General features: G+C 35.0%; 1 protein-coding gene and 1 long non-coding RNA gene across 4 annotated transcripts; one reads left to right on the top strand and one right to left on the bottom strand.

Moving 5' to 3' along the window:
* The first annotated feature begins 450 nt into the window (after positions 1 to 450).
* On the top strand, positions 451 to 1,398 carry LOC111396001. The gene is made up of 2 exons (XR_002702903.1): positions 451 to 678; positions 928 to 1,398. It is a non-coding gene; the product is annotated as an uncharacterized LOC111396001 (long non-coding RNA).
* A 65-nt stretch (positions 1,399 to 1,463) lies between these two features.
* On the bottom strand, positions 1,464 to 4,582 carry LOC111396000 (pyruvate, phosphate dikinase regulatory protein 1, chloroplastic). 3 transcript variants are annotated; one of them, XM_023022247.1, is made up of 3 exons: positions 4,049 to 4,579; positions 2,270 to 2,909; positions 1,464 to 2,042 (listed from the first exon to the last, which is right to left on the bottom strand). In XM_023022247.1, exons 1-3 carry the CDS (start codon positions 4,541 to 4,543, stop codon positions 1,939 to 1,941), a joined length of 1,239 nt encoding a protein of 412 aa, XP_022878015.1. In that variant the 5' UTR covers positions 4,544 to 4,579; the 3' UTR covers positions 1,464 to 1,938. The 3 variants fall into 3 exon arrangements, with proteins under 3 accessions (XP_022878015.1, XP_022878016.1, XP_022878017.1); XM_023022248.1 differs by having other exon boundaries at positions 1,590 to 2,039; positions 4,049 to 4,581; XM_023022249.1 differs by having other exon boundaries at positions 2,040 to 2,172; positions 4,049 to 4,582.
* Positions 4,583 to 11,724: the final 7,142 nt, after the last annotated feature.

The following is an 11,724-nucleotide window of genomic DNA, read 5'->3' as shown; positions in this document are numbered from 1 at the left end:
TTTTTTTTTTTTTTTCAAAATAATGGCATCAAACAGAGGCTAAGTTCTATACTATGGTGTTGAAGATGCTACATATGTCAATACTGCTATATTTCGAAAATATATGGCACATATAAGCATCATGATGCAACTTTAAATTACTGTGATGCAACTTTAAATTACTGGATTTAAAAATTGTTTCCATGTCAACTCTACTGTACATATATAACTTTTATGGAACCAAAGTTGTCAAATTTTCTTTCCTATGGATGATAGAGCAACAGCATAAATTATATGCCAAGATGAATTTGAACTTTTTGTCAGGACACCCTACACAGTGTCATTTTCTTTATGTTTCTATTCACATATTCCATCCTGGGTTGCACAAGCATTTACATTGTGGGAAGCTAGAGTAAGAGCAAACTAAAGCTCATATGTTTATTCTGAATTTTTATTTGGTCTTAAAACTGCAGCTGCTCTACTCAGGAGTATCACACCTGAAAAGCCAGAAGTAGCGATAGTAGGGTCCACGGATCACTCGATCAATCCTCAAATCCATCATCAAATCACAATCATTAATGGCAGCATGAGCAACAGGGCTAATGAAAGCAAATTTGGTGGCAAGAGACTCAGCCTCAGGCGATCTTCCCCCTTATGGACGGCTGATCCCAGAAAGATTCTTTTCTTCTTTGCAACCCTGTAAGTTCACTCCTTGGCTCCTAGCCAGAACTTTCCAAGACGAAAATACTTCCTGCAACTTCACAATTTCAATGATTTAATTAATCAAACATCCTCCGATTGAGGAATTCAAATGGGGATATGATCAACAATTTCTTACAGTCGAAGATCCAATGTATCTGCTAATGCATGAATAGATATAATTAACTATTAAACAGTAGAAAGAACATTATAAGTTCATTGATTGAGTAATCTTATCGTCTGTGGCAGGTCAAGCATGGGAACTATACTACTAATCTATTTCACTTTGTCCGTGGGAAAGCTCAATGGGGATGGCAATGCTCTCGATTGAGAACAGTCGTTACGTGATCCACCAACTTTTATGATGAGGAATAAAATGACATGGTCGAAATAAGTCTCTAATTATGAATTGTTGGCTGCATCTGGTGAGGACAATCTGATTCGCGACAATCTGATTTGCACGGAAAAAAAATGGAGATGAAAATTGTTAGAAAAGGTAAGAGACTGACCATCCATTCTCGTGGCTTTAAATTCCGCAGATTTCACTTTTTCCAAGCCTGATTCTCTTCACAGCATAATATTTGTTGACACCAGATGGCAGCACTAAGATAGAGAATCATCATATTGTGCAAGAGACAGGAAGCACGGGATCTCTGTACCTTTCATGTTGGTCTTGTCTATCTCCGCATAAGTATAAATGAAATGATACAATTTTCTGCACAAAAATTTGACAGCAACAGAAATAGGAGAAAAAAGTAATATAGTAAATTTGTTAAATCAATTAATAAATTGTAAAAACAAAATGCATTTATATGCCAAATGTTTACATAAATTTGCAGCAAGGATTCAAAAACACTATATGGTTGCAAATACAGAAAACATTAATTAAACTATCAAAATTCTCACTATAGTTAATCACATTACAAGATATATAATCTCATTGATTCCAATGCTTTGACGTTTATATTTAACCATACTTGTATGTGAAAAAGAAGGCTATAATCTGGTGTAAACATAATTATTTACATGCACAACATTTAAGAAACATGATGGGCCGTAACATATTACAACTTCTCAAGATCATACGCTATGCTTAGATATCACCTGAGTCACCTGACTACACGATAATTTTCAACATAGACATGCTCCCCTAACTAATAACTTTTTATGCTCCATAATACTTGTTTACAAAATAGATTATCTATTTGTTCAGCTCAAGATCCAATCAAAACAGGTTTCAGGACCCTCAATCTCCATTTTCTAGTAGCGTTTGGAAATTCTCGGCATTGAGCATCTGTTCTTTCTGTCATGGTATAGCCTTAGTACAACTGCCGCTGTTTCTTCTATTGCTTTCCCTGTAACTTCTGCAACCAAAACATGCAACACTCTCAAATTATAATCAAAATACCATCACTGCAACAAACTTCCCTTATTTGTTTGGCCTGGTAGATAAATAATGAAGAATGTCATGGTGAAGTTTCCATGCAGCACATGCTGGGATAAATATTTTATTATTCTAGTTAGTATATAGCAATCTAGACAGAAATTAAAAAATTCAGGAATGAGTGGTGCAGAATTTGTATAAACTCACCAATCACCGGCCAGATGGGATTTTGTTGAAAAGTTTTACTGGCGAATTCCAGCTCTTCTTTCACATAGTCCATTTCAGAATAGTTGCTCCTTATTTCATCATCAAAGCCCAAGGTCTTTGCTCTTGCCCTTCTGATTGTTTGAAGGACAACAGGGTTAATAGTCAAAGCAAAGACTTTCTCTGGGTCAATCTCAAATAAACTCCTTGGCAACCCTACATTCTTTACAATCGGAACATTTGCCACTTTGTACCCTTTCTGTGATAGATAAATAGACAGTGGTGTCTTCCCAGTACGAGATACACCAGCAAGAACAATATCAGCCTTATGCAGGTTTTCAGGCAAGGCCCCATCATCTTGCTTTATTGTAAACTCAATTGCTTCAATCCTTCGGAAGTACTCCTCATTAAGGGAGTTCTTTCTGCCTGGAGCCCAGCGGGGAAGACCAGAAGGTGAAACACCAAGATGGGAAGCAATTGCCTCTGTTATAGGACCAAGTATATCAGTAGATGTTACGCCCCAAAGCTCACATGCTTGTCTAGCTGTTTCAGCTATTGACTGATCAGCTAAAGTATACACAACCATTGCACCTTCCTTGGCTGCTTGCTTGATAATCTCCATCAAGCGCTCAACATCATCAATCTTAGAAATCAAAAGTATAGAATATAAACGCAAATAAGTCAAGCTATCCATCAAAATCCATGTGCAGTGCATAAATACAAAGTTGCAGAACATGACATTCACATGCTAATCATGTCACAGGAATCAAGCTTGTCAAACGATTTAACTGATTGTCAGTGGATTAGCATTTGACACCAAAAGACAGATATTATGAACTCAGATAGTCAATTTTAAACAAGCAGAATACATCCAAGTTCAGAAAACATAGAAACAGGTTAAGATTGCAAGGAAACTACATAACAGATGAGTCTTTCCAAAGCAAAGGAATGATCCATTTTTCTATTTGACTGATGGGGCCAACAAAAAACTAACTATAACAAAATGTGCAAAAGTTTTAGGTAGAATTATGAGTTCTTTAATTATTTTTAGTATAAAATGTCCATAATATCAAACAAATTATCATCAAGAAAATAACTTTGGCAGTTGCTACCTAATCAGAAGCCTACTTCAGTAATAGACTTAAATCAATTAATATATTTCAAGACAGAACCATTAGAAAATATAACGAAGAAGCCTAAATAAATTAACGTTGCACAGTTACTACAAATGGCGTAAAAGATTGGGCACTGGAAAAAAATAAATATTCTACGCACCAAATCTACCACTTCCCACACTCTTACTCTACCAACTTCGTCAATTACCACCCCTCTTCCATATTTGCTACAAACCACAAACCAAAACTACTTTCCTCTACCAACGATGTGCAATGGGGTCATTGAGTATACATGTTGATAGTTTATCAAATACTTATACATTTAACGAGCACTAAACAACCAAGGTTAGGCATTTCAGGATAGTATACCTGACAAGATAAAGATTGAAATCCAAGGTACTCACAGATAATAGAAACAGACTCCCCCATTTCCCTTACCTCAATATTACACTTCAATAGTCGTTCATGATGAAAACAACACAATCACATTATAACAGTGGATGTTCTCAATAACCCTTTCACCATATGCATATGATTCATATTAAAGAGAAGTCAGAAAGAAATGTATAATCAAACATGAATTCATTTCACTCCAAGCGTGATATCAAGATTAATTCCACTTTTCTCAAGCAAAAAAAGTTAGTAAGCAAAAGAGAATGAAACTTACTCCGGAGAACAGGTGAGTATTAACAGGGCAAACCCGATCGACCAAACAATAATCGAACTGCCCTAAAGCCGCATTAACGGAGTGCTCGGCCGTCCACCCTGTCCCATCAGAAACCATATATATCGACTTCCCCGCCGTCAAGTCCGTTGAATCATCTCCGTTACTCCCGCTTTCGTTAGAAGGAGATAGAAGATGCAATTCACTTCCATCGTAACCATTATTAGCGAGCTGAGAGCTATTCGAACGATTCATTTCCACACTGGGCTGCTGAATTAGACGGTCTAGTTTATGGCCGGACCTTATGGCGCGAGCTCTGGACCAGCGGTTTAGCTGAGGACTGGGTTTGAATCTTCGAGCCTGCGGTTTGGGAGGAGATGAAGGTTCGGAGGTGGATGGAGATGAAGGTTTGGAGTTGGATTCGGGAAGGGAGGCGGTGGTCGGCGAAGGTGTTGGACGGAGGTTCGACAGTGTTAAGGCGGTGGAAGAAATCATCATTTTTTTTTTTAGCGAATTTTCTTTGGCTTTTTTCTTTAAAAAATATTTATTGGATGATGATAGAATTATTATTATTATTATTATTATTATTATTATTATTATTATTTGTTGAGGATGGAAATGAAAAGAGTGACGACGCAATTCCCACCAATTACGTACACACACAAAGTGGCACTGACTATAGCCAAACGAAGTTACACAAATTGAATCAGAATCTAATTAAACTAGTTAGTCCCATTTGATTTTAATCAGAATTTTACTGTTTCTTATTTTAAAAATCAATAACTAAAAAATTATGCATATGTTTGGGCCTGATTTTCTCCAGATTTTTATCGAAATTCCTGCTATTGGCCACCGTAATTGTTGATCCATTCTCTCTCGCGTGGGTCCCAAATAAGAAAAAAGGGTCACATTTCCATTTAAAATCAAGCAAAAAAGCAGCGCCAAACTATTTCTATATAGAGTCTGTTTGAGAGTGATTTTGATAATTGATTTTTTGACCGTTAGGAAAAAAATGGGGTCCACTTGTGAGAGAAGAAGTCAAATATGACGACTAAAATAGTGAAATAACGGTCAAAAAATCAATTTTTTGGGTGAAAAAATCGTTCCCAAACAGGCCCATAGCCTATTTGAGTCTCATTATTTCCTAATAATGCATTATGGAATAATATATTGATGAAGAATATGTGGTTGAAAAAAAACTTTGAGTTTGAGTAAACTATTTTTTTATTAAAAAATGTGTGATTGAAAAAAATAGAGAAAAGTATTTTGAAAATGATGGGAAGTCAAACAAGAGGAATAGTTAATTGTCCCATTAATCACTAAACTTGGATTATTATCTTCAATTGCTCACTAGAGCTTCATATGATGAGTTTTGACAACTAAACTTCTCAAAATGTCGAATATTAGTCATAGGGTTTACTTTCCTTTCACAAATGTAACAGAATAGTTGATCTGGCAAATGGATTGCACACAGACGCTCAATCACAAAATTGATGTCCAACTACGGAGAAATGCGTCTTTGATTTCTCACTATTCTTTGACAAACTTTTCGATCGATCATTATACTTTTAGGTGATCGAATTATGGCCATTAAATTTCTCAAATTGAGGTCAAGATTACATGAAAATTTAGAAATTATCAACGACTCTTTAGGAACACGCTTTCTTTATAAAGTTATAATTAGAATAACTTAAATGGTTCAACATTCTATTTTTGCAAGTGAATGAATAGTATGTAGTATTTGGTATGCAAAGTCAATGGATACAATTTTACAAAAGAGAGAATAATATTAAATCAAGAAGAATGGAAGGAGAAATATTAATCACAGTGCAACTAAAGCTAGTAATTACATTCAAAAAATAACCAAAAAATACATGATGTTGGAGCTAATATTTACATTCAAAAACATCCACCAACATCATGTTTTTTAAATGTAATTATTAATCGGTACTAGATTTAATACTAAGTTTCTATAGTGGGGCATCATTGATGAGGAGGCAGCTCTGCCCATTCATGAAGCAGTTGGGCTTTTACTGCTAGCTTGCCATGCGTCATTGTCAAATACTCCAGATGCTTAAATGGGATTTGGTGACAAAATTCCATCGGTTGAAGAGTTCCATCATCAAGCACTATCTCCACCGTTGCCGAGTAAATGTGCCAATTGTTGGTGTATAAACGCTCCACCCAGAGACGGATATAGGGGGGGCTGGGCTGGGCTGTAGCCCCCCCCCCCCGGCCCAGTCCAAGAATTTTTTTTTTAAGGTATTTTTTATTTTTTTTGGGTAAAAAATCAGTTTTTTATGTGTAAAAATATTTTTTCCCACGTAATAGCCCGATTTAAAATTTTGTAGCTCGGTCGTGGATCCAATCCTGGATCCGTCCTTGACTCCACCACTCCATTACCAGTCTTCACAGTTTGTGGGAGATCGGTAGAGGGTTTGGGGATGGAAATAGAAATAATTAGGGTTTCTGTAGTAGGTGAGGTGGATCCTCATATATTTCTTCTATAGTTTAGTTTGTATTGGGTTGGATTGGGTTGTTTACTTGTGTTGTTTTGGCAACCCAAACTTTTGAGTCTGATGTTTTGCTTTTAATGGATCTACTTGCTTTAAACTTAGCCCCTACATTATATATTATCATTTCATAAAGAGATAATTGCAGCCACGACCCCAAACTTTTCAAACTTTTGTAGGTTTTGCCCCCATTTTTATTTGTTACATTCGTTGTCCAAACCTTTCTGTATGCGGCTGGTGGACAAATGGATGAAAATCATCTATATTTTCGTAGATTAACCCAAAAATTAAGTTTGACTACATTTTTAATCTTAAAAAAAAGAAAAAGAAAAGGTAACTTCCTATTTATCATGTTAAATAATTAAATGAATTGAATAAAAAATAAAAGAAAAGGAAATATTATCATCTTTACCCATCCTTCAAACCCCAAGCCATCATGAGCCAAAACAAAAATCACCTTTCGGTCATGACACCATCGCCACCGCTACTTGCCCCTATACCATAATCACTTCCACCACCACCTCAAATTGCCAATTTGCCTATTTTCCCAATTCCAAAACCCTTTTTGGGGCTTAATGATAGCAGGCAAAGTAGCCATGTCCAATGGAAATTCTACTTTTACTTTCTACTCAAATGCACTGGTATTACTTATACTACTTCCTATCTCATTTTGTGTACATAGGTAACGCACTGCACATTGTGTGGTTGTTTAAATGATTCGAGAACTAAATTTGAGTCCTAATGTATTTTCCCTTTCTTGTACAGATCTTCTCGTTCTCCACTTTTCTACACATTCCTCATGGGCTTTCTAGCTCAGCCTAATCAGGTAGAAAAATTTTGTTCATATGTATTAATATCTCTTGTTGATATTATAGTAATCATGGGAAAGTCGGCAGGTTCTTGGTGCACATATATGGGTATATTGGACTTGTGCTTGTCACTGTATCAATCTCTAGTGCAATGATGGACCTTTGATATTATAGTAATCACGGTAAAGTCGACAGGTTCTTGGTGCTTATATATGAGTATATTGGACTTGTGCCACTGTATCAATTTCTAATGCAATGATGAACCTCATTCCAGGTTTCACCGTCATAGTTGCCATCATTTTCAAGTAAAAATTGCGGACAATTTCATTGCATTCAATTTTAATAAAGAAGAAGAATGATTTTATTTAATGATTTAATTAAGAAAGTTATGATGTTGCCCTTTTTAAAATATCAAAAACGTGGTCAAATTTAATTTTTTTGGTCAACTAACAATAATTAGGATAGTTTCCAACCATTTGTCCTTTGGACGCACACAATTGAAAGGTTTGGGACCATGGGACAACAAATAAAAGGTTATGGTAAAACTACAAAAGTTCAACGATTTGGAGTTGTGGCTGCAATTGTCCCTCGCACAAGTAAAATTTTAAGTTTATCCTTTCAAATATCAAGTATACCTCTACACTCCATCACCCCACTCCTTAACCCTGATTCATTTTTCTATCAAAACAGAAGGTCACAAAACTTCTCACCTTCCTCATTCTCCGGTTACCATGACTGTCGTCACTACAGTTTAGGGTATGGGTGTTGTGCATAACGACGATGGTTTTGGGGTGCTTTTGGAGTGGTTTCTTCCACTTCTAATCTGTTTCAATGTGTTTAGCATGGTGATTTTTGTTGGTGGTTGGAGGTTTGCAAATGGTGGTGGTTGGTGGTGCGATGGTGCACGTGGTGGTGTGGTAGTAGTGGTAATGAGGTGGAGTAATGTTTGATTAGAGGTGGTGTCGACAGTGGTTCGGTAACGTAGCATTCGGTTGGTGCTGATGGTGGTGAAGCTTGGTGAAGAGTGTTTGTAACTAATTATTTAGTTGCTTGTAACCAATAAATAATATGAGATCGATAAAATAGATAATTTGAAATCAATAAACAATATGTGACCTGTGGTAGTAGTGGTAATGAGGTGGAGTAATGTTTGATTAGAGGTGGTGTCGACAGTGGTTCGGTAACGTAGCATTCGGTTGGTGCTGATGGTGGTGAAGCTTGGTGAAGAGTGTTTGTAGCTAATTATTTAGTTGCTTGTAACCAATAAATAATATGAGATCGATAAAATAGATAATTTGAAATCAATAAACAATATGTGACCTAAAAAATGTGACCACTTAATTTTTGAAACTTTTTAAAAGTTTCTTATCTTTGAAATTGTATCTTTAAATCGTTCTAATTAAGTATTCTTCCCCTTTTTTTACTGTCCTTTGTCAGGCTCGGTTCTTTCTCTAAGGTGTTTTTAACTTTTTTCTATTTTATCCATATTTGGATTTAATTATTAATCAAGTCCTATTTCATCCATATCATGGTTAATCATTATATTCTTCCTAGAGAACACCTTTTAGAGATCCTATATCAATTATATACATTGAGATCAATCAACCACACTTTCAAAAACATCAATCTAAATTCTCAAAACACCAAACCACTCACTTCCGTATAATCTGTCAGAGATCTAAAGATCGAGGAAGGAAATCAAAGTTTTAATAGGACAAGAAGAAAGAAGAATGAGTTCTTGATGATCCACATGAAATAGACAATTCCAGATGATCGGGAGCTTATACAGGAGCAAGTAGTCCAAGATGGCCTTGATCATTATAGAAAGTAGGCCAAAGAGTACTCAGAGTTAGTCGAGTCTGAATCGTACTATAAATCAGTTTGTCTATAGTGAATTTTATTGACTTGGGCTCAGAGTTTTTATATCCTTTGCTAAGGTTTTTCTTCGTAGTTAATTAATTGTGTTATTACTTTATGCAAATTATATACTATGACAATTCAACAAAGGATAGACTTACATGTACATTCATCTAGATTATTTATTATCTATGACTTGTTGCTAATAACAATTGGTATTTAAATTTCGCATTATTCACATATTCACTCCCTCTAGGTTTTAGTTGAGTCGAACTTCGTTATTTAAATTGGTGTCAGAGTTTAAATTTGAACCTAGACCCACTTTATCTAGATGAGTTAGCCACTAATCATTCCTCTATATTTTGATAGAAGCAATTATGCTTACTAAAAAGTAAGAATGAGAGATTTCTAAAAATCTATGGATGAGAGAATTTGTGTTTGTGTAGAAAAAGGATGGACCATCCCTGCTACAACTGTTGTAGGTATAGTTATCCCCATTGAGGTTGTCAGTTGGTCTAAAGCTGATTTAGATGAGTGTAACTGGAATGGTAAGACTTTAAGCCCTATTTATGGTTGTGTGCCCCCAAGAGTTTAGAAGATTGTCTATTTGTGAGGCTGTCAAAAAGGTTTGGGATAGTTTAGAGATTACACATATGGGAACCAAGATTGTTAAGAACTACGAATTGCAAGTTTTGATCACTAGGTTTGAAGAAATATCATAAAGGATGATGAATCATTTGATCATTTCTATGCGAATTTGAATGATATAGTTAACTTTAGCTTCAACCTAGGTGAGAAAAATCCTAAAACTACGAATGTTTGAAAAGTTCTTAGATCCTTAATTGAGATGTTTAAACCTAAGGTCATAGCTATTGAAAAAAGCAAAGAATTAGAAAATAGAGTAACTTGTTACGTAGAACGACAAAAATAGGTCATCAATCGAGTTCCATCTTACTCAAGTGAAATTATGGGAGCATTTGTCTTTCTATATTCGAATTGTTTGGATAGGAAAAATGTATTTCTATTAGTTCTTTTGAAATCATTTGAGTGCTATTAATCCAATTTGTAACGCCCCGAGCTCTGGGGGCTGTGATATTACAAAGATCTTAAATTTGTAAAACTCTATCTAAATGGTTCATAAAAATGAAAAAAATTTAACTTTTAAAAGCATTAAGACTTCAAAGAACCTGTTAAAAAAGTTAAGAAATTTTCCTTTTGGAAAGTATAGATTTTCAGCTTGTACGACTTTCTGAAATAAATCTCGTTTGACATCTAAATGAAATCCAAAACCTAGAAAATTTAAATTGGACACATGTATACCTAGGAGAATTTCAAATTAAAATTTCGTGAACAAATTCAATTGATAGGTCGGTCAAAATTATTTCGAAAACAGGATCTATTTGTTCTCGGGTAATTTCGGGCAGTTCTCGGGAAAACGTTCATAACTTGAGTTTACACCTCCAAAATTCGTGATTCAAAATCCGAGAGATAGATAACTCAAATGGCTATCATATCCACTGGAATCACCTAAAAATTCTTAGTATTTAGGGCTAGGCGAATTTTTAAACTTAGTCTAGAAACTGGAAATATTTAGATTCCTGTGTTGTAACTCAAATGAACGGGAAAAAACCACCATAACAATATTAAGCAATTTCATCGTCAATTCAGTTTTCAAACTTTCAAGAAACACTAATTTAAAATATTTCAAGTTTAACGACCATAGCATAAAGTTAAAAATAGTGGGCAAAATTCTGAAATCTTCTTCAAAGAAAACACACACATGAACAATAAAACCTTTCCGTCTCAAAACATGAAAACAATCTACAGTCTCAGGGACAGCCAATGATTGTTAAACATAAAAGTGACAACCTAAAACATAAGAATAAATTTCTCTAAAAGTAATGTATGCGATTCATGCCAAACCACTGCCAGATTTCCGATTACCCTGAAAAGGGTTAAATAGGAGTAAACATTTCAAAGAAATACTCAGTAGACNTCATGCCAAACCACTGCCAGATTTCCGATTACCCTGAAAAGGGTTAAATAGGAGTAAACATTTCAAAGAAATACTCAGTAGACTACACGTGTTATATGAACATAATAATCATATATCTAATCATGCGTTCTTACATGTTGGCTTCATAAATAGGTAAATCGATGATCAAACGATCTATTTAAGGTTCTAATGAGCCTCTACAACTATCAGTTTAACATTTATACTTAAAGTTCTGATAAGCCTCTGCAATCATCAGTTTAAACATATATAACCTTTCATCATGAAAATTTAAAAGAGAACTAGAAAGGCATTTCATATACTGCGCGCAAATTTGACGAATAACATGCCAAATTGAAAATTAAATTCATATAACGACAACTTCGTGTAACGATCCTACCTTAATTTGTGGTGATGACGTAGTCATTGAATCGAATTTTTTTTCCCAACACTTATCTAAAGATTAGAGGTGAAATTGGAATTTTCCTTCTCTGCTATATTTCTTTG

This window comes from Olea europaea, chromosome 6 (assembly GCF_002742605.1).
Source record: "Olea europaea var. sylvestris chromosome 6, O_europaea_v1, whole genome shotgun sequence".
NCBI lineage: Eukaryota > Viridiplantae > Streptophyta > Magnoliopsida > Lamiales > Oleaceae > Olea > Olea europaea.
The sequence above is the reverse complement of the archived record's forward strand: the minus strand, read 5'-3'. Positions and strand labels throughout refer to the sequence as shown.